The sequence below is a fragment of the Rattus norvegicus genome, chromosome X, assembly GCF_036323735.1.
Source record: "Rattus norvegicus strain BN/NHsdMcwi chromosome X, GRCr8, whole genome shotgun sequence".
Lineage (NCBI taxonomy): Eukaryota > Metazoa > Chordata > Mammalia > Rodentia > Muridae > Rattus > Rattus norvegicus.
Window position 1 is genome coordinate 12,800,898 of NC_086039.1, and position 23,116 is coordinate 12,824,013.

A 23,116-nucleotide genomic window follows, 5' to 3' on the forward strand; every position below is an offset into this window, starting at 1 on the left:
CTTGCCATGCCTTTTCCCTCCAAAATAAATACCAATTAAGTTTCCTTTTCTTTCTTTTTAAAAACAAGACAGGGTCTTTCCCTGTTGGCCCAGACTGGCCTTGAACCCAAGTATCAGGAAGCAGGAATGCCCCCTCTCCTGGCCCCCACTCTCAGTTGTTCTTGATACAAAATTCATACTTACAGAAAAGTTTTCAGAGAACTTATGATGGCAAATAAAAAGGAAGATCCTAATGTAGATTTCATTGGTTTTTTCTTATTTTTTTTTATTTGGTTCGATGGGAATAGGGTATTTGGATTTGCTTTGAATGGGTCTAATGTTGAGGTTACTAAGACAAACTTAAGAGCCTGCCTGCAGTGTAATTTAAGTCTCCAGATTGTCGCATCTGGTCTTATTTTTTATAAATTGTCCCCACTTCTGACTGGCCAGTGGTTTGATAAAATGTCCAATGATGTAAATGGTGGATGAAAGGGCATATGTGGGTCTTTCATTCTAAGTGTTCCCATGTGTATAAATGCTCCTCACCATACTGTGAGGTAAGTATTAATAACCTCCTCTTACAAATGATAAACAGGTGCAAAGAAGTAAATAATGTCTTAGATTAAAATTAGGATCAGCCAAAATCAAACCACAAACACTTGACAGTTTGAACCCAGAGCTAGTAATCCTTAACATTGCCTGTGCTGTGTGAACCATACAGTCTTGGCAAGGTTTCTCTGTTTACAGTGTTCCTTCAGGGTCGTTCGATTACATACCACTTCGACATGTTTTTCAAGTTCAAAAAACTCACAAAAGGCATATAAAACATGCCGTTTTCTCCCTTGACGTTGACAATCAAATTCATTCTGATCTCTGTAGCATATGACTGCCCTGTGCTGCTGAAATAACTTTTCTGAAGGCTTCAGCTTCTGGCTGTACAGTCCTCCCTCCAAATCCAGGAAATACGTTCTCCTTGCTTCTGCCAGGTGGTCCAATTCCAGTGTTTCTGGCCCTACTGTCACTTTAGCATATGTAGCTGGCACACAACACAATAAACCCACGCTGCAGGTGGAGGGCACGCATGTTATTGATGTCCTGAATTTGCTATTCTATATTCCTAAACTTTGTTTAGGAACGAGTTGATTTTGTAGAATTGGCACAATGCAAGGAACATAAATAATTAAAGAAACATGCCTTGAGTATTCCTCCATCTTTACAATAAAAAAGGTCAGCACATTAGGAGGGAATCAGGTTGGTTAGACGGTTGACAGGGTATTTGGGGAATGAAAATGAAAGCTTAAAGGACTAGTCTCCATGGCCACAAACCAAGATGGTTCCTTTAAGCGAGGGTGGAGTTGTGGCTTCCTGGAGCGGAAACCAATGCTAACCTCTTGCTTCTGAAGTGTACGCCGCCGCCCCAGTGATGCTAAACGCTGGACGTTTGCTGGGTTGGGCTACGCCTGCGCTGTACAGGAGCATCCCAGGGTGCTATGCGCCCTTACCACAGGCCCCGCCTTCAGGAGTAAGACATGGTGCTGTCGGAGCTAGCAGCGCGCCTCAATTGCGCCGAATACAAAAACTGGGTGAAGGCAGGACAGTGCCTTCTGTTGCTACGCAGCTGTCTGCAGGGTTTTGTAAACCGCGAAGTGCTCTCCTTTCATCGTGGACTGCTGATCGCAGTCCCTGGCCTTGGTCCCCAGGCCACCTGCCGCGGCGGTTCACGGTGCAGCCCGCGCGCTCGCCAGGTGAGCTGCTTGCCCTTGACTTGAGCACACATCCACAGCTTGGCTCCGTGTGCTTGCTGTGTTTTTCCTTTGCGGGGGCTGCTTACCACTCCCAGGAGGGTGTTCCTTTTTGCTGCCCTGCCCATCCCGGCCCCTCCTCACCTCTGCCCCCTGTAGTTTCAGCCTCATTGTCAGGTATGCACAGATTGGAAACGCGAGATCTTGCGGCATCACATCAACAGAAATGGAGACGTGCACTGGGGAAATTGCAGGCCTGGCCTCTGGCCAGTGGACCCTTGGGAGGTAGCCAAGGTAAGCACTTGTAGCCTGGAGGAAAGCAGATGAAGTTTTTTTCTGGTGTCCCAGGGAGGAGGGTGGGTTTTGAGTGCAAGCTGGGACTTCAGAAAGTACAGGTATGAGAGGGTTGGTTCTCTGGGGTCTAGTGTCATAGTGGTTAGGGGATATTAGAGTGGACCCATCAAAGCTCAGAAAAATAGAAGTCAATGTTTTTTCGCTTTCTGCAGGCACTTGAGCTTTGCTTCTTCTCAGAAATTATACTAAAGATTCCAATAAGAGATGCTGGGGGAAATGTAGCATGAAGCCAAGTGCAGTGACTCGTGTATTTAAATAATAACCACCACTGGAGAGACTGAGGCAGGTTCGCTGCGTGTTTGGGGAAATCCTGGGCTATAAATTGTAGCACCCTGTATTAAAGTAAGGGGAAAAACAATACAGACCTAGGGACAAGGGAGAACAGTTAAGGTGTGCTTTACAGCGAGCTTACTAAAAGGCTTATTTTTGCTGTGAAGTACCAAGAGGATGCCTAGCTAAGGTACAATTTTTTAGAAAGCGGAAATACAAGTTATGAGGTAGGGGTCATTAGGCCTGTGTTTAGATTTTGTTACTGTAACTTAATGCCTAGTCTGATCGGGAATTTGTTTTGATTTCTTCTTGATGTTTCCTGGAAGCCATTTAGTGAGTGGAGGGAGGGGTCGGAAGTAGCTTCCTAATCCAAATTGCCTTTGGAGTTACTTTATGGGCAAGCCCAACGATTGGGAGGTAGAGGGAGCACTTCTTGGACTCTATGTTCCGTCTACCTCTGCCCGCCTCCTCTTCCTCCTCTTCATTTTTGTTTTTTAGATTAAAAAGTGTCAGGCTTAGCTTGGTGATGGCTTCCTGTCATCCAAGCACTTGTGTTAATGTGTGACTGTATGCCACCTGTATTCTGGTGCACACAAAGGCCAGAAGAGGAAGGTGAATGCACTGGAGCTACAGTGACAGGTGCTTGTGGGTCTCCCAGCATGAGAAACTGAACTCGGAAGAACAGGAAATCCTCTTAACCTGTGAAGCCACATCTTCAGCCTCGTCCACTCCCACCACTAATACTGGTTTTTACTGCCACTATTGTGCTGCCAATTTCTTTTACCTAGAGCATATGGGGGAAGACACCCGGAAGAAACAAAACTCCCCTTTTGTGGCTGTCTCTGCTACAGCATTCATAGCTTTGGAGCCCTTCTGAGGCCTGTGCCACCTACTCTTGCCAGCCTTTCACTTTGTTGCTGACCACCTGCAGACCACTTGGTTGAACCTTGTGTATGTATTTTGGCTCTAACTCCATTGTCTCAGTTCCTGGCCTCCCTGGCTTAGCATCCTTGGTGTATTCTACCTCTGCATAGTGATGTGTGCCCAAACCCTGTCTCTGTCCACACACTCTTCCCCAAACACTTGACCCTGCTCCCTGCTTTCACTGCTTCTCAATCCTGGTTAGTCTCCTCCCTTCTGCTTGGCTTTGCAATCATCTTCACTGTTTTCTTTCTCTGAACCTGCTTGGCCCAACTCAGGCACACACAACACCATATGCTTCTACTTGAGCAAAGTAGCTCAGAAGGGAACTCACTGGTTTCACTTCGTTCTTGTTGCTGAGCCCTAATACCTCTCTGTGGGCTTCCGTTCCTGGAGTTTATCTGTTCCTGCCTTGCTTCCCCAAGCTCTTCTTCCCATTTCCCCTCCTTCATCCCAGCTGCTAGCATTACTCATGCTTCATGGAGTTGATGGATGCCCCAAACACAGACTTCCATGTCTTTGTGTTGAACCTATAATTCAACATGTGTGTGTATTACTTCTTTCTGCTACAAACTACCTTCCCACTTGCCCTGTCCTTCCACTTACGTATTGGCTCTCATCCTTTAAATCGTTGTCTGCTTCCTGGATTAATCTCATCACCATACAAATAGCTTTACTATTGTCTTACTTTGTGCTAGCTAGTTGGATGTCAACTTGACATAAGTAAAACCATCTGGAGAGGAGGGAACCCAAATAAAGTAGATGCCTCCACAAGATCAGACTGGAGGCAAGCCAGTAGGGCATTTCCTTAGTGACTGATATGAGAGGGCCCAGCCTACTGTGGGTGGTGCTGTCCCTGGGCTGGTGGTCCTGAGTTCTATAAGAAGGCAGACTGAGCAAGCCATGAGGAGCAAGCCAGTAAGTAACATCCCTCCATGGCCTCTGCATCAGCTCCTTCCTCTAGGTTCCTGCCCACAGTGATAGTCACTTAAAACTATCTGACTCAAAACCTCTGACTTACATACTTCTAGGGTATATCATAGCTCAGTAGAGCTATATTTATAATCTCTTGAAAAATACTTAGAAAATAAAATTGGGGGGAGAGGTTTTCTCTAAATCCATTCCTTCCTACTGTCTCACCATTTATCTATTAGCCGTCTGTACAGCTACTTAACAGAACTTCAAGAAGACTGGATGCCTGTTACTCCTTAGTTTCCATGTGTTGTTCTTCAACTCATGCAACCCTGGCTTCTGCCCCTGCATCTGTGACCTCTGTTCTCCAGCCTTCTTCCTTCCAAGGCTGGCAGTGTAACCCAAGACCTTACACATGCTAGGAAAGCACTCTAACACTGAGCTATACCCCCAACCCTGGGTTTATTGAGTCTCTATGTAGCCCAGGTTGGGGGCTCGCGCTCACTCGCGCTCTCTGCCCCCCCTACTTCTCAACCATTAGGTTTGCAAGTGTGCACTGTAGCTTCACTGTTCTTACCTATCAGGCACGCACCACTCACCACTGGCCACTTGGGTTCAGACACTCCCTGCCTTTGTGGCATCTCCTCCTCCTCCTCTAGCCTTTCTAGCAATGACCTTAGCCTTGCCCTTGTAATTCAGAGCTACTGATGTGCATGGCCAGGTGTTTCCATGCCCCCTTTGCTGCATCTCCTCAGCACTTGGCATTTGTTCTACAGTGGGATTTAGCCACCTGATTCCCAATCAAAGAATATTCTCCTTTTCATGTGCCTGTGTGTGGTTTTGCCACACTGAGGAAGAGAATCCATGATGTTATGTGTGCAGTATAAGTACTCTACCATAGGGGTACATCTCCAGCCTCTCCCTAGAATCATTCTAGTTTCATCTTGCTGCCCTCCGGAATCCTGCCCAGGATTTTTGGGGTGCTTCTCCTATCGACCACTGCAACACATCTTTTCATCTTCTGCCTAGATTCTGGCTGCAGCCACCCATCTGGCCTGCTGCACTGTTTGTGGCTCCTCTGGATAACTATACACACTGAGATGGGTAGACTTTCACATAGGACTTTGATGGCTTTGTTTCCCTGGAGAATATTTGGGGGCTGTTTCTTGGTGTCCGTCTAGTAAACCCTATACTTACTGCAGAGCCAGTGAGGCCCAGCCTGGCCTGCCTGGGTTCAATGCTCCAGCTCCTCAGTGAGGAGATAGTGGGAGGCAAGGGGCTTTCCTAGGTGTTTCTCTGTTATGGTCACTGAGTCAAACATGTTGGTGTGCAGTACTATGAGGAGGCAGCAGAGGCTTCCTGTTAGCTTCTGCTTCTGAAGGAAAGGGAATAATTACAAAAATAGAACTAATATGGCAAAGACAAGTTGTTTGTATTAGCAAGAAGATGTTGGATAGAATCTACTATACACCGGGAAAGTAAAGCTAGGCCAATTCAGAGGCATTGATGGACCGGCTGAGTTTTCCCTTCAACAGCAGCTGAATTGGACTGCTGGTTTTCTTTAATCTCCTTATATCACTTAGCTTCTGTGGCATTCCTAATAGACAAAGGAAGATTGTGACAAACCTGTGTTAGGCTGAGTACACAAAATTCTTTTGACTTATGGGAGGCTCAAGCATGGTGTTCTCCTGCTAAGAGAGCTCAGTCACCTTGACAGTGTCTCCCTGTGCTTACTGCCAGCCTTCGGAGTATCATTATGAGCAGTCCTGGAGAAAGTGTCGGAGCTACTTCTGACTGGCCTGTGTTTGCTTTCAAATAGACCTTTAAGTTAGAGTTTAGGGAGTTTGGAGCCATGTGGGCCTACATATTGAGCTCCAGGATAGCCGGGACAGTAGAGAGAGAGCATGCCTCAAAAAAAAATCAAAACAAAAGGGCAAGAAGGACAGTTTATCAACCATGTGTAATATTGCAGAGGGATAGTGCCGCCCTGCTTAGCTGTGATAGGACTTTCCTCACTTACACTTCAGAGAATAAGAGAACATTAGTCATCAGTTAGGAAATGGGGAAAGAATTTACCTCTGCAGCACTCAGAGTCTGGGGACACTCAGGTGACCTAGTATCTCCCTTTACTGTAGGCCTTCATGCCCCGAGGACTGGCAGACAAACGAGGGCCTGAGGAATGTGATGCGGTTGCTCTTTTAAGTCTCATCAATTCCTGTGATCACTTTGTGGTTGACCGGAAGAAGGTCACAGAGGTAAGAGCTGTCAGATTCAGAGCTGGCCACACACGCAGTCTGTCTGATCAACACTAGGAAGACTATAACAACCTCCTCTGATAATAAGCCAGCCACGCAGGTAGAGCTTAGCAGCAATCAAACACTCGATCCCAAAGTCGGCATCACTAAGCAGCTCATGGACCTCATTTCATGTGTACCCTGTATGTCCAAGAATCTGAATGTGACTTTGATCAAGCAATAACCCTACACTTCTAGAATTACTTTCCTGACAGTGTGTTACTATGCTGTCTTATTCACTATTCATTGCTGTGAAGAGACACCATGACCAAGGCAACTCTTAGAAAGGACAACATTTAACTGGGGCTGGCTTACAGTTCTGAGGATCAGTCCATTATCATCATGGCAGGAAGGAAGCATGGCAGGGTGCAGGCAGGCATGGTGATGCAGAAGGAACTGTGAGTTCTGCATCTGGATTGGCAGGCAGCAAGAAGAGAGAAACTTTGGGCTTAGAATGGACTTTTAGAAACATCAAAGCCCACTCCAGTGACCCACTTCCTCCAAGACCATACCTAACACCACACCCTATGAGCCTATAGGGAGGGGGCATTCTTATTCCAAACTGTTGGCCATTCGAGTAGATGGAACTCAGATTTATCTTTTCTGCCATAAACAAAAGTAAAGAAATTTTCTGGATAAAATAGGTCTGAGGTCTTAGGGAGATGGATTAGGCAGTAAAGTGGTTGCTAAGCAAGCATGAAGATCTAATTTCAGTTCCCGAGTACCCATGTAAATGCTGGGTGTGGAAATGTATGTCTAACCCCAGTACTGGGCCAGGAACAGAGGCAATAGTATCTTGGGGCCTTCCCGGGCAGCTAGTCCTTAAAATTAGAACACTCCCAAGTTCACTGAGAGACCCTGTCTCAGAGTAAAGGTGAAAAGGTATGGGGTGTGTGTGTGTGTGTGTGTGTGTGTGTGTGTGTGCGCGCGCGCGCGCGTGCATGCATGTGTGCGTGTTTTAAAAGGACCTGGAGAGGAAAGGCTCTATTCAGCTTACATTTTTTCCAGCATGGTCCATTGTTAAACAAAGTCAGGGCAGGAACGTAGGAGCACTGTTTCTCATGCCTTGCTCACCCTGCTGTTTATACAGTGCAGGATGATAGAGCTTTTCCTCATTGAACCACCTCACCAGGTCTTGCCTACTTACTTCAAAACAATTTCCAAATTTCTAGTCATTTAATCTGAATTTCCATCTTCTTTGGGAAAAAACGAAGAAGACCTGGCGGCACTGGGTTCATAAAGCTCCTACAGCAAAAGCAATGAGCTGCTGCTTTAGATGGGACACACATTCTCCAGTTCATGCCGGTCCCTTCTGCCTTCATCTTTCTACCTGCATAGAAACCAGATTCACGAGGGCTATCATCCGAGCCTTTCAGTTTGGGATCCACAGGGACTTCATGGCGTGGCAGGTGCGCTCTGGGCAGGCAGAAAATAAGTCACGGTCTGACGTACAGGCTAGCCAGTTTCATTTTCCTCTATGCTGTTTTAAGTACAAGCCAGGTCATGCAGTGGTCTCATGAAAGGTCTGGATACCAGACCACACTGGTCACTTTTGTAATTTAGTAAAGTATTTCTGTCCAGAAATACATGGTCCTAGTTTACCCTATTCACTTACAAGGCTTTTAAAAAATGTTGATTATGTCCAGTTTGTTATTACTTTTTCTTACATTATACACCCGTGGAGGTCAGAGAACAAGTTGAAGGAGTTGGTTTTCTTCTTCTGTATGGGTTACTTTTCTATTGCTATAGTCAAGGCAACATATGAAGGGAAGGTGTAATTGGGCTTCCAGTTTCAGAGGGAAAGTCTGCCGTGGTAGAGCAAAGGCTTGGCAGCAGGACAGCTGAGTGAGTACATGTGCTGCACGCAGGAGGAAGAGAGCACACTCGGGATGGCATGGGTCCTTTGAAAAACTAAGGCCTGACCCCTGTGAAGCACCTCCTCCAACAATGCCGCACGCTCCTATTTTTTCCAAACAAGTCTGGATTCGGAAGACTCTTGTCTTTGTTTTTTCTGTAGGTAATTAAATGTCGAAACGAGATAATGCACTCTTCAGAGATGAAAGTTTCATCTACTTGGCTTCGAGATTTTCAGATAAAGATCCAAAATTTTCTCTACGAATTCAAGAATATTCCAGAGATTGTTGCAGTATATTCCAGAATAGAACAGGTAAAAACTTCATAGATTTATTTGGGTTTTCTTGAGACAAGATCTTACTGTTAGCCCTGCCTTCCCTGTAACTCTGTATGTAGACCACACTGTCCACAAATGTGTCTGCAGCAGTCCGCCTCTATGTAACTAACGAGTACTGGGGTCATAGGCATACACCATCCTGCCCATCCGAAACTGTAGTTAACAGTTCTAGTATACAAAACTTGATTCAAAAACGTCCATAGTCATTCATTTAGAATTTGATGTTAGTGGTACATGTAAATCCCAGCACTTGGGAGGTTGGGGCAGCCTATATTATGTACTGAATTCAAAGCCAGCCTGTACGGTATATTAAATTCCTAGGAAGCCTGGGCTACATCCTGAGACCCTTTCTCAAACAGAAGAAACCCAAATTTGATGCTTATTTTAACCAAAATGCATTTCTGTATTAACTGATGTGATGCCGATGATAGCACACACACTGGTCCTCTTGAATGATAGGCAAGTGCTCTACACTCCTAGTCTATTCTATTACGAGTCGGAGGGCCTTCTTGGGGAAGAACCTAGGGCTGGGCCTCACTGAACTATAGCCCCAGCTCCAAGCTAAGTTTTATAATGCGAACAAAGGGAAAAAAACTGATAGACAATCAGAAAGTAAAAACTTTCTAATGGTATTTTGCTATAAATTCTTTGAGTAATGCAGTAGAATTTCTTTTCTGCTAAAGTAGTTCATTTATGTTATGTGTATGTAGGTATGCCCATGTGGGCACCAGTACACACACACACACACACACACACACACAGAGAGAGAGAGAGAGAGAGAGAGAGAGAGAGAGAGAGAGCGCGAGAGAGCGCGCGCGCGAGAGAGATATGTGTGCATTTCACAGTGTACATGTGGAGACTAGAGGACAACTCTTCAGAGTCTGTTCTTTTACCTTATGAGATCTTATGAGATGCAGGAGTGGAACGCGGGTCCTCAGGCCTGCACTCAAATCCAAGCCTTCTGCTAATAGAGTGCAAGTGGCTGGGGGTGTTGCTGGGTTGTACATTAGTTATCATAATTTAGTGTCTGAGTTCCGTTACCAACACTGCAAACAGTGACATATCTAGGGAATGACGTTTTAATGTACAGGTGACTCCAGAAGAAGTCATGAGGAGTAAAGTGACTATAACCAAAGTACATTGTGTGTATATGAAACTCTCAAGGAATTGATTAAAAAAATAGTTTAAAACATGAACTTTAAAACGTAGTTTGTTGATGGATTTGTGTGGTTACCCCACAGCTGTTGACATCTGACTGGGCTGTTCACATCCCTGAGGAAGATGAACGAGATGGGTGTGAATTTGAAACAGAAAGTTACTTGAGTGTGAGCCAAATCCATGAAATCGAAATAGAACTGCTGAAGGAAAAACTGCAAGAGATGTATCTTCAAGCAGCAGCAGAAGAGGTGTTGTCAGAAGAGGTACGAGAATGAAGTGTGGGAAGGAAAGAGGTGGTGGTGGCAGCTTGATGTGACACTTTCTATAGCTGTGATAAACACAACTTGGGGAGGCAAGGGTTGACTTCAGCTTACAACATAGGTTACTCCATCTCTGAGGGAAATCAAGGAAGGAACTTGGAGGCAAGGACTGATACAGAAGCCATAGAAGGGTGCTGTACTGCCTTGCTCCTCATAGCTTGTTCCGCATGCTTTCTAATACAACTCGGGCCCACATGGAGTTCCCCCATCCATCCTTAGTTAAGAAAATGCCCCACAGGCTCGCCCACTGACCAATCTGGTGAGAACATTTTCTTAATTGTGTTTCTGTCTTCCAAAATGACTCTAGCGTGGGTTGACATAAAATTCTAGCCTGGACAGACACCAAGAGCAAGGTTTCTGATTAAATCAAGTGTTGTCTAGAAGTATGTATTATTTTAATACTTAACTGGTCATACATTTTAATGAGTATGTTCACTTAGCAAATAAATGCTTGAGGACCTAATAGGTGCTGGCATAAGAGCTCCAGCAGAATTTGGATCTGGAATTTGTATCATCTGCCATAAGGGGAACCCTCCCCACAAAAACAGAAAAGAAGCTATAACTCAAGGATTTAGTGAGAACTCAGTGGTTGGCCTGGATCGAAGGATGCTCTCAACAAAGGTGTAAAGTGCTAGTTAGTTTGTGCTCACCAGTGACCGGCAATGAAGATGTTCTGGGATAAGACCAGTGCAGATACTCTCATACTTACCACTCTGAGTTTCCTCGTACTGGCTAAAATATTGAAAAGGATGTTGTTGGGAGACTTAAATCAGTAGAACTGCTGTACATAGCATTTCTGGCTAACTACTAAAATTAAGACAGATTTCACTCAATCAGAGTTAAAGTTGCTTTCTATTCTATAAACAGAAATGTCATTCATATGGGCCGTGTGTGTGTGTGTGTGTGTGTGTGTGTGTGTGTGTTGGGACATGGTTACTTGTCCCAACAAAAGGTTCAGAATGTATTGAAAATGGACTTCCGTAATTGGAGTATTATTCAGCCATTTAAAATCAAGCTTATGGGACTAGAAAGGTGACTTGATACTGGCTGCTGTTGAGAGAACCCAGGTTTGGTTCCCAGCACTCACATGATGGCTTATGGCCATTTACATCTCCAGTTTCAGGGGGATCTGATGTCCTCTTCTGGTCTCTGCAGGCGTCTCACTCACTTTCTCTCTCACACACACACACATAAGATAATGAGACTTGAGGCAAGAGAATCCTATGTTAAAGGCACGTCTGAAGGAAATAACAGGAGCTTCACTTTCTTTTTTAAACTGGTTGGTGGTGGTACAAGCCTTTAATCCCAGCACTCAGGAGGCAGAGACAGGTAATATCTGAGTTCAAGGCCAGGTGGTCTACAGAGTGAGTTCCAGGATAGCAAAGACTACACAGAGAAACCCTGTATTGAATATACATGTGTAAAAGGTCTTGACCTCTTTGCTAGTAGTAAATTCAGAGGGGCGGGGAGGAAAGGGAGAGGAAGTGGGTGCCTGTAGTTAATGTAACCCCTGGTGATCTTAGTAAGCTCCTGTGGATAGCCCCAATCAGGCAGTCATACAGATGGTCCTGATTAAACTCAGTGGGTTCCAGAATAAAGCCAGAAGTCCTGAATCTAGGAAAGGGACAGTTAGGGAGGAGTGAGAGGACAAGAGGGGTAAAGACTGGTAGGGAGAAAGCAGAACACTTTGTACATACACTCTGTGATTTAAAAAATGTGTACACACAAACACATGGCATATTTTTAGAAGAAATTGGATCATTTGTTATGCTCACATTTAAAGATTTATTTTATTTATTTATTATATATAAGTACACTGTAGCTGTCTTCAGACACACCAGAAGAGGGCCTGATCTCATTACAGATGGTTGTGAGCCACCATGTGGTTGCTGGGAATTGAACTCAGGACCTTTGGAAGAGCAGTCAGTGCTCTTAACCACTGAGCCATCTCTCCAGCCCCTATGCTCACATTTAAAGGAGAGAATGGAATAACTAGGGTCAGATCTAAAAGACTTTTTAACCTCATACCCTGTTGACTTGGAATTTTGGTATATGTACTGTTTTATAGATTTATCTTCTATCAGTAATATTTATATAGTCACAAACTCTCAAAAATACAAGATGAACACTTCCCATATAAATTCTAGTTTTGAAGCAAACAAACAACCCCTTATGTGGCTGCTGTTTCTGTGATCATATTTGGTTTGAGGGAGAGTGCTTTTTTATTTTGTCTTATTTATTTTTTGGTGCAGGCTTACAATTTGTGGACGTCTTCATCCCTCAGCTTTCCAAGTGCTGTCTTTAACAGGCATGAAAACCATGCCTGACTAAGTGTACTTTTTGTGTGTATGTGTGTGTGCAGTAGGTTTTGTTTGTTTGTTTTGAAACAAGATTTCTGGCTGGCCTGCAGCTCACTATGGGGATGAAGATGGACAGAAAATTTCAGAGATTCACCTGCCTCTGCATTCCCAGTGCTGGGACAAGGGTTTGGGCCACACACACATGGGATGAGTGTGCCTTGTTTTAAAGAATTTGTTTGCTTTTTTTTTAAAGGACTGTTTTATGTATGTGAGTACACTGTTCCCTGTCTTCAGACACACCAGGAAAGGGCATCGGATCCCATTACAGATGGTTGTGAGCCACCATGTAGTTGCTGGGAATTGAACTCAAGACCTCTGAAGAGCAGCCAGTGCTCTTAACCACTGAGCCATCTCTCCAGTCTGAATTTGTTTGCTTTTAATTTGCAAACCTAACCTATGTGTTACTGGATACTTGGGTGTAGTCAGGGTTTCTGTCTTGTGGTAAATGTATAGATGGAGCAGGTGTTTTAGGGGATGAGCGAAGCTGGACGCCAATACCTTGCACGTGCCAAGTGTGCTCCTACTGCTGAGCTATACCTGCAGTCCTGGAACCAACCTTGAAATTACTGTTTCATTTGAACTGAATTTTGTTCTGATAATTATCCTAAGCAGCATTTTGTACACTTTGTTCTTACAGATCTCAAATCAACTGGATGTAGTGAAAGGGTTTCTGCAAAGCAACACAGATCTTAGAAATGCCCTTACAGAAGACTTGCAGAAACTAGACAGCCTCCATCTACAGCATCAAAAACAAATTTCAAAGGATGCAGGGAGTCAGACACCTGAAAGGAAGACTTGAGGTGAGTGAAGGTCCTGAATGTTAAAGAGGGACACAGTACCTCATCCCTTTGATGTCTGACTTCTAAGATGAACCAGCAGTCTCATCTACTCTTCCCCAAGCCCTTACTATTAGAAAAGAGGGTTAGGTATGGAGGTACATACCTTTAATCTTGGCATCTGGGATGCAGAGACAGGTTGATCTCTGTGAATTCAAGGCCAGTCTGGTCTACAAAGTGAGATCCAGGCTAGCCAAGACTATACATAAACAAACATACAGACCTTTTCAAAAGAAGGCCAGGTGCCCGTTCTGTCATTAATGGCTCACAGACCTGTGAAACCTCAATATTCTATAGCAAGGTCAGCCACATATCCCTGAAATCAGGGTCTGGTATTAGGTGGTCAAAAAGATTCCATTTTCAAACGATGCCAGGGATGCCCAGATTTTACTGTAGCATTAATTGTGCTTGGCTAGTATTAATTAGAAAGCTGATTAACATAGATCTATTTTGTTTTTCTCCCAAATAATAAAAATGAAAATATTCTCTTTTATTTTACATTGTCCTTCGACAACATTCAGGCATGTTTTGTGAAAGTTGTTCTGGCTTCCAGATCAGGCATCCATCCTTCTCTGTGCAAAAATGAAACATTTCCAAAGCACAGGAGGTTGTCCTGGCCTTTCAGTAATGTAGCAGAGATACTTTTTCATATTCATCAACTTGGAATTATGTATTCAGTCAAAAATACTAGTCTTGTGCCGGATTTTGTTATCACCCAGGGACTTTTTGCTATTTCTAAGGAGAGTCTTTTTCTGGTTCTAAACTACAGCTGTTTACATGGTGAGGACTAGATCTGTGAGGGAGTATTCTGCCCCTGGCAGAGGTGTACTGTACCCCCTGCCTCTGCCTGGAAATTTTACTTTGATTGTGCCAAAGAATAGTCTGGGATGTAAGTGTCCAAATAAAAGTTTTAAAATTTGATTTTGCTTGTGAGGCAAAAGGAAAGTGATTGTTTTTTTACCATTTCCTCTGAGTGTGGAACTATTACTATGGGCTAACGTAGCCAGAAACCGTAGGGAAGGAATTACCAGGCTGCTTAGTGGCAGACTAGAAAACAGCTTGACTGAGCTTTGCAGGGGAGGGCTCAGGCCACTGTCCCAGAAGGAGTGTCTGTAAAGGTCAGTTGTTCCTTTGCTGTGGACAAGACATGAATGAGAAGTAAACCCCAGCAAGGTGAGAAGGCTTGTGCCTGTAACCTCAAGTACTTATAAGACTGAGTAGGAGGAGCCCAAGTTCTAGGCCAGCCAGGGCAACTTGGGCAACTCCTATTTCAAAAATCATAAAGAGGTGGAGGTGTGGCACGGTTGTAGAACATTTTCTTCCTACATCAGGTCCTGGAGTCAGTCCTCAGCTCCCTATCCCCAAAGACCAAGTAAACTGTGAATTCTTCCATCATTCTTAGCAGTAGTCAAACAGCGTACTCTTTCAACGTACTCATAGATTCATTCCCAACTCCTCTTTCTTTTCTGTATTCCTGAACTGTATGGAAGCCTTGTACTGTTGGATGCAGTGTTCTATGGGAGTCAGATTCACTTCCACCTCTCCGTCCATCTGCTCATTCCCAAGGTCTGTGACATCAGACTGCCTCATGTCACCTCTGGACAGAATGTTGCTGTGTTCCCAGAACTACCCAGAAGAAACGCTTCATGCCAAGGCTCAGGAAAGATGAATTCACTGTCTCAGCTGACTAGCTGACTGCCCAGCAGGGACCGTCCAGAGAGTGGGTAGCAGTAGAGACTAGATTGGCATGTATTCTGACTTTCTAATCCACATGGATGCAAATGTGCTTACAGCTTGCTGTGTAGTTTTCAGTCTTCCGTTTTCTTTTTTTTTTTTAAGATTTATTTATTTTATTCTATATGTACACTGTAGCTGTCTTCAGACACACCAGCAGAGGCCATCAGATCTCTTTACAGATGGTCGTGAGCCACCATGTGGTTGCTGGGAATTGAACTCAGGACCTCTGGAAGAGCAGTCAGTGCTCTTAACCGCTGAGCCATCTCTCCAGCCCCAGTCTTCCGTTTTCTTCCTCCCTTCATTTGTGAAGGTCCTCGAGAAGACGTCAAGAGTAAAGCAAGATTTTGCATTTTTTTTTGCAAGTTTGTCAAAGAAAATCAATTCCCTTCCCTACAAAGACCTGTTTTCTAACTGTAGGAAGTTTAAGATCTAGACCTTTCCTTTTACACCTGTGTCTAGTTAGTTTGTCCTTATCAATTCAGCACATACCAAGTCTCAGCCCTGTGCCAGACACTGATTAGATACCAGTGTAAGGAGTAGATGTGGTGTATACAGAGGTCTCAGCCTGTCAGCATCTCTGCCGCGGAACTGTGCATCTAGGTGAGGGCATGTCCGGATGGATGATTACCACAGCATTGACACCCAGCCACCAGTAGAGGACCTACTAAGTAAGGGCAAACCATCTGTACTCTGCCCCATAATTATGATCCCATACTGAAATGCAGTCATGTGAACTACCTATAAAGCATCTAAAGTAAAGAAATGGTTTGAGAGGGTGGAATGAAGCTCAGTGGTGGGGTACTTGCTTGCCCAGCGTGTACAGTGCCACTGCCAAAGCAAGTAAATAGAAAAGCAAAGTGTTTAATAATACCTAGCACGCTGTAGTGGTGTTTGTGGTCTATAATAACCGAGGTCTGCAAAGGTATGGTTTGTTTTCCAAGTCATTCTTCTGTGTTATATCTCTGAGAAGAATTGTGGCTATGGGGAGTAGTCAGAAGGAATTTAGCTTTTCTGTTTTGTATAGTCTCTTTTAAAATAAGCATGCATCCATGTATATTGAAAATGTATTACTGTTTTTAATTTCAAAACAAAATACATGAGCAATATATACCAAATTGTATGCCTTTTGTGTCAAATTTCATGGATTTTGCTGTGGCCTCCATTTTGTAGCTCCACCTTGAGGGCTCCTTTTGAATCCTAGCACCAGGGGAGGAAACCCTTCTACTAAGGCTGCCTTCATCTCCCTGTGGAGTGCTTTCTCTTCATCCAGAAGTGTGGTTTATACTCAGTCTCTCCCTGGGACACAGGCTTGATAATTTGAAAGAATTTATAGAGAAGAATGGCTAAATCCTAGTTGCAAAGATAAGGAAATTATCAGAGATGCCCTCCTTTTCCTTTAGTAGGTTACTTAGAAACTTACCTGCTCTGGGAAGCATTCACTCAGCAGTGGCCTTTATTAAAATATATTCAAATTATAAAATAACTTTGAGACAGCCTAAATATTAATTTATACTCATGTGATACTCAGTGAAGTGAAAAAACCCTTTAATGTTTTAATAAAAATCTTAATATAGTTCACTTGGCTGAGCACTTTATGCTAGCTCTTTGCAAGGTGAGTCTCTCTTACTTTATTCTGGCTGTCAGAGAAGCAGGGCGGTTTATATTTCAGAGCCTTGTGGGGCAGGCCAGCCTCCACAGGTGATCCCTAGTGATCCTTGCCTTCTGGCATTCCACCGTCATCCAGCATCAGGATTACTGTGTGAACACTGCAAAAATAATGACACATCACTTTATGATTAAGCTTCAGCACAGTAAGACGTTCATCTTCCATCCAGTGCAATCACCATGATGGGGGGGAGCCATGCTGTCTCTTTTGGAGACTGCTACAGGAAAACATGGGGCTGAAGCCTCCCAGAAACACCCATGAACCTGGAAATAGATCTTCCAGCCAGAGACCACACAAACTATGAAAGTGTTTGTTGTTCTAAGCTGTTAAGTTATGGGGCGGCTGGTTATATTGTGGCAGGCAGCTAATATACTGTCCTATAATTTGTGCCCTGCTCTCCACCCTCTTATTCAGAATGTGAAAGGGACTTCCCACAAATAAAACTAATGCCTGGATGCTGCAGAAGGTGAGCCAAGAGCAGACAGCTTCAGAACCTTTCAGAAGGGATTTTAAGACCTTTGCATTCATAAACTTGATCAGAAGCAGGTTCAGCACTTCTAAATATGTGTATTGGGTCCCCAAGAAACCGCATGGGCTTTCAGCAGAATTCTAGGCAAGGCACCCCCAGATGTCAACTTGTCCTAGCTATAATCTTACCTCATAATTTCAGTCTTCCCTTCTTACAAGTTCTCTGGTTTATTACATCATTGGCACCCAGAGAATTCCTAGAGGATACTCTGAGCCACTGCTGCTGACCGGTGACCCTCACCCCCCCACCCCATCCCTAGCTAGTTATCACCCCTGGGGCAGGGCTTAGCAACTGCACAAACTCCTGTAATTTTCCACTTTAAAGAGTAAAGGGAAAGCATTATAATTTGGGCATGTTTACCTAGAACTTTCTGAATTGACAGCAACCATTCTGAGCCCAGAAACCATTTTGAGTCCTTTATCCCATCTCCGTGGCAACTTCCATTATTGTTCTAGGTAACCAAGAGACAGTAAACTCTTATTGTAAACTGGAATTTCACTACATTTATTTAAACCCACTTCTACACATTTCCCTCTACAGAAACAGTCCCCAACCCGACCCTCTTTGATGTAGGGATTTGTCACTACCAAATTTTAAGTCACCTGTGACACCAAACACCCTGGGCACCCAAAAGCCTATTCCCTAGAGAGGTTTTTTGGTTGGTTGGGTTTTGTTTTTGTTTTTTAAGCAAAGCTATGAGTAAATAGTTTGATTTTCCTCCCACATCTAACCCTGAAGTCTTTTGAAGAGGGAGACCCACCAATCTGCCCTCTCTCTTACCTAGGAAACCTTTCCCCTCCCAGTTCACAAAACAGGCAACACTCAGTATCAATTTGATGCCTTTTTTTTTTTTTAATTAACCAAACTGCAGGTTTAAATCGGGTTTGCAAACCAAAGTTTTCCTTGGCTTTTCTTTAGGAGGAGCAGAGTCCAGTGCTTGCAGGCTGCCAAGTCTGGTTCAGGCTCCCCCTCTCACCCCCCAGTCATGAAGCTTATTTGGCTGGAGGTTTGGTGGCTTTGGCCGTGGCTCCGCCACCATAGCGGTGGTTCAGGTAACGGCTCGCCTGGATGCTCTGCGCCAGCACGTTGGTGAAATGGCACGCCATCAGCAGGTAGTTTCGAGGCTGGACTCGGTAGGCAAAGCGCATGAAAGCCATGGAGTAGAAGATGAGGGCGGTCGTCATGCGGCCGCTGATGATGTCCGGAGGCGCCTTCATATCCTTAAAGGCGGCCAGCGGAAGGCCCCAGTTGGCCACAGGGCCCCAGAAGTGGGTGCTGGTTATATAATCCCGAAACTCCTTGGTCTTAATATAATCTCGTGTTTTCCGCATTAGCGCTACTACTGCCGCCATGGTTGCCTCAGTCGGAGAAGTGCCAATGGCCAAGCCACCAACCAACAGTGGAGCGCGGAATGATGACCTCACAGAAGTTCCTGACGCAACAATGGCCAGCAGCTTTATGCTTTTGCGCCTCTGCCATAAAGCACACCAGTTCACGTGCTATTGACGTGAGGCTTTTGGCAAGGAAAGAAGTGGCTTACGGCTGTAGCACATAGGGCTTGTGCACCTGTGCCCCTCTGTATTATCCCTGTGGGAGGAGGGCCTGTATGGAGCCTGTTCCTCTTCCTATACCCAGACCCATGCGCAGTAATGACGCAGCCTGCTGCTTCTCTTCAGTTAATTTATTTCATCCAGCCTTTAGCTCCATTTCTCAGATTATTAATTTGAAGTCAGTGTGCCACTTTACCCCTAAATATTTTAGTATCTGTTTCTTAGGAACAATAGCCACAATACCTTCAGACACACATAAATATTCAGGTCTATTACAGCACTGTTAGCTGATATCCAATATATAGTTGAATGTTAGATGACTATCTTTGTGTTTTCTTCTATCTCATTCTTATAGGACAGACTCACAATCCAGTCGAAACTCATATTTGATTTATTCCTGGAGTTAATCTTTAATCTAGGATAGTTTCCCAGACCCCTCTTTCTGTTGTTTTTCTGTTTGTTTGGTTTGGTTTCTGTTTGTATTTTCTGGCTTGGTGGGGTTGTTTTGGGTTTGTTTATTTGTCTTCTGTATCAATATTATTGAAGAGTCCAGCCCTTAATTTAGATTTGTGGATTTTTTAATAACTCAGTTAGGAAAAAAATATATTTGTAAAACAAGAGAAGCAATACCAAGTTATAGTGTGTCTTTAATGCATCACCAGGGAGATGCTTGGTGTCGCTTTGTTCCATTATTGGTGGTAAGCCGGATACTTGGTTAAGGAGTTGTCTGACAATTTCTCCATTGTAAAGGTTTTTTTTCCTCTTCGTGAATTGAATAATCTCAGACATTTTGATAGTATATGGGCACCCTATTCTCCAACAGCTTTCTATAACAATTTTTTTCTGACATAGTATTTTTATTGATTATTAGGGAATTTCACACAATGCACCTCATGACACTTGTTTCCCATTCCTCCCAGATCCACCTTCCCACCTTTGTGCCTTCTGCCCAAAAATGAAAAAAAATATGCCTGCCACCCAAAAATAAAAAAAAAATTCACCAAGTCCAATTTGTGTTACCCATATATACTCACTGGAGCATAGTCAAACTCCCAGGGCCCAGCTCCTTCTCTACCCCTAACCCTATCTCCAGCCACCAGAAACTATCACAATTTTTAAGGATCCTCTTCAGTGGCTTCCTTCTAGACTTTTTTTTTGTGAGGGGAGGGTGGAGAGGTGTCACAGAATAGTTTTATGCCTCTCATTCTCAACTATGAGTCTACAGTTATTGTTACCACTGCAAAAGAAGCTTCCTTGTCCTAGGTTAGGGTTAGGGTTAGGGTTAGGGTTAGGGTTAGGACAGCCAGCAGCAACAGGGACCATGGACACCAACATGGCCTCCAGTGACAGTATGGACCACAGACTCTAGCTTGGCTCCTGGCTGTAGCGTGGACCACATACGCCAACATGGCGTTCAGCAGCAGCACAGACCATGCATGTCTTTCTAGGAGATCACCACCCTGTCAGCCCTACTTGCAACAATGTGTTCTTGTGTTGCTGCTGCTGCTGCTGCTGCTGCTGCTGCTGCTGCTGCTGCTGCTGCTCTCCCAGATCCATATCTCTTGACTATACACATCTCAGCCATCTTTTCTTCCAATTTCATGAGTGCAGTTTGTAAAAGCATCTTCCCACAAGACCCATCTTTTTTAGTTGTTCCAGTTATACTGTGGGCTCTTCAGACTCCACCTCAGCCTCCAGTCACCCTAGGAGCTTCTGTGGGTCTCTCTGGTTCCCCAGAGCTGTTCTGCAGTCCCTCCAGTACCAGTGGCCATCACCACGTTGAATCAAATCTCCATTACAATTTTTTGATATCTGTTAATGAAAATTCTTTTCTCCAAAGACTTATTTCATGCATGTGTGTGTATATGTGTACACGTGTGCCTGTTGTGTACTGGATCTACAGAGACCAGAGAAGGGTGTCTGATCACCTGGAGTTTGATTTATGGGTTATTGTCAACCAATAGACATGGGTGTTTGGGAATTAAACTCAGGACCTCTGGAAGAGTGACAAGCACTTTTAACCACTGAGCCACCTCTCCAGTCCCACTGAAAATGACAAACTTAGAGCTTATTTTCCCAGTGATTTTACTTTAATAAAAATAGCAGTTGCAGGGCTAGAGAGATGCTCAGGGTTCAGGAGCCCTTGCTGTTGCAGAGACTAGGGTTTAATTCCTCACATCTCATAGCTGCTTACAACCATCTGTCACTTTAGTCCCAAGGAATCTGAAGCCCTCTCGTGACCTTCAATGACAAGGCGTAAATATTTTACACACACACACACACACACACACACACACACACACACACACACACACATATGCAAGAAAAACCAGGAATATTAGGCACCCAGGATTGTCCTTTCAAAGGGAAGGAAATATAAGTTGTTTTCCAGAAGGCTGGGAATCAGAGATGATTACTAGTCTGATGATCTGCATTATCTGTTGGGCCAGGACATACCAAATTCCTACAGTCAGGACCAGAGGTCGCTAATAATCTAAATGGCCCTTCCATATTACCTGTATAATCAAGGGACACCCCAAACTCACAGCCAGGACCAGAGGTTGCGAATAGTCCAGATGACCTCTATGCTATCTTTATGACAGAGACCTGGCCAGATCTTGCCTTCAGCTAGTACAAGTAGCCTATTTCTAGAACCCATCTTGGAAAAAATGGCATGTATTTTGAGTTGAGTTTCAATGTAATTATGCTCCTTTATACACTGCAGATTGTATTACACCAGGAAATCCCAAATTATATTGTGTTCAAATATGCTGGCAATAAACTGTCTGGCATCAAACTCTCTAGGAGTCTCACAAGTCAGCCTGAACCGAGCTTTGCTCCTCCCATTCTCTTTGTGGTTCATTTGCCTGCCTACCGTGACACTGGAAGGGACCCCCTCAGTGTAGCTCTCAGCTGGTTCGTAGATGCAGCTTAAATACATAGCACAGCTAACAGTGAGACGTCCCTGCGCTTGAAAAGCTTCAGTGTACTAGGGTTCTAAACAAACAGAATTGATATGAATATGTAAAAAGGGGACTTATTAGGCTGGCTTACAAGGTGTGATCCAAGTAGTCCCAATATTGGTTATCGCATGATCTGTTGAGAATCTGGTAGTTCTTCGGTCCACAGGGCCGAGTATCTCCTCCTGGAGGATTCCTAAAGAACTGTTGCTCTTTACTCTACATTGGAATCCTCAAGAAATTGGACTTAAACCTGCAGCAACAGGATAGACAAGAATGCCGGTGAGAGTGAGGGCAAACAACATGTTTCCTTCTTCTGTGTCCTTTTCTGTCAGCTCCCACCAGAAGGTGGCCTGTCATGTGACTCAACCAAGCACCAACATGCACGTGACATGTAAGCTCACTATCACCCTTCAAGAGACAAGCAAACACAAAGACCCCTAGCTTAGGTCTGAGGAATGTACCATCATATTCTCAAGTTCTTGCTTACACAGCCTGTAGACTTTTACTTGACATGAATGACCACAAGCCAACACAATTTTCTGGTGAGTCGCAGTACATTCAACTGTTTTTTTTTTTTCTTACAGGAAACCTGGACTACTCTTGCAGGAAACCTGGACTATTCCTTACATTCTCAAGAAAGCAAACGACACCCCCCTATTTCCCACATATACCCTTTACTTAGATTCACACCAACCTCCATCCCCGCAGAACACACTATGTGACTGAGGATGACCTTGAACTGCTGATCCTTCTGCTTGCACCTCTTGAGAGGTGATATTACATGCCTGGCTCTAAGAGTATTTCTTTTAAACTTTTTGTAGATTCCTTATGAATTTCACATCATGTACCCCAATCCTACTTATCTTCCCTTCCCTTTGTATCTACCATGCACCCTTGCGACCTCTGCCCAACAAAATAAAAAACTAAAATTAAAAAAAAAAACATTAAGAAAACCTTGTCATGGAAGCTTTCGTGTGCCACAGTGTGCTCCACAGTTCACTCTTGTCCACATGTGACTTTACTCACAAATGTTCATTGCAGTGAGTCACTGGTCTGGTTTAAGGCCTCTGGCTTCTGCTCTACTATCCATATTGGATCCTCACAGGGCCTCCTCCCATATACCCTGTTGTTGCCCTGTGTCATGGAGATCCTGCAGCTTTGGATCAGCAAGACCTGACCTTTCATGCACTCTAGCAGTTCATCTATAGGGTAGATGTTGTGGTGGGCCAACTCAAGGTCCCGGATCTGGGCCTGGCTGGTAGCTGAATTGGTCTATTAATTGTGATCTTGAAAGTTCAATTGAAGCCTGCGGTTTAATGGAATGTCCCTCTGCT

General features: G+C 44.2%; 2 protein-coding genes across 9 annotated transcripts; one reads left to right on the plus strand and one right to left on the minus strand.

The window, feature by feature from the left end:
* Positions 1-37: 37 nt before the first annotated feature.
* Positions 38-22,735, plus strand: Cxhxorf38 (similar to human chromosome X open reading frame 38). 8 transcript variants are annotated; one of them, XR_005497979.2, is made up of 8 exons: positions 38-1,724; positions 1,881-2,015; positions 6,314-6,433; positions 8,490-8,639; positions 9,905-10,084; positions 13,139-13,301; positions 14,828-15,057; positions 22,367-22,735. XR_005497979.2 is itself a non-coding variant. In XM_063280042.1 (7 exons), the coding sequence occupies exons 1-6, from the start codon at positions 1,509-1,511 to the stop codon at positions 13,298-13,300; spliced, it is 963 nt and encodes a 320-aa protein (XP_063136112.1). In that variant the 5' UTR covers positions 38-1,508; the 3' UTR covers position 13,301; positions 14,828-16,189. The 8 variants fall into 8 exon arrangements, 6 of the variants coding, with proteins under 6 accessions (XP_063136112.1, XP_063136113.1, XP_017457550.1 ...); XR_005497980.2 differs by having other exon boundaries at positions 14,904-15,057; XM_063280042.1 differs by lacking the exon at positions 22,367-22,735 and having other exon boundaries at positions 14,828-16,189.
* On the minus strand, positions 18,105-18,976 carry Mpc1l (mitochondrial pyruvate carrier 1-like). The gene has a single exon (NM_001109365.1). The coding sequence runs from the start codon at positions 18,619-18,621 to the stop codon at positions 18,262-18,264; it is 360 nt and encodes a 119-aa protein (NP_001102835.1). The 5' UTR covers positions 18,622-18,976; the 3' UTR covers positions 18,105-18,261.
* Positions 22,736-23,116: the final 381 nt, after the last annotated feature.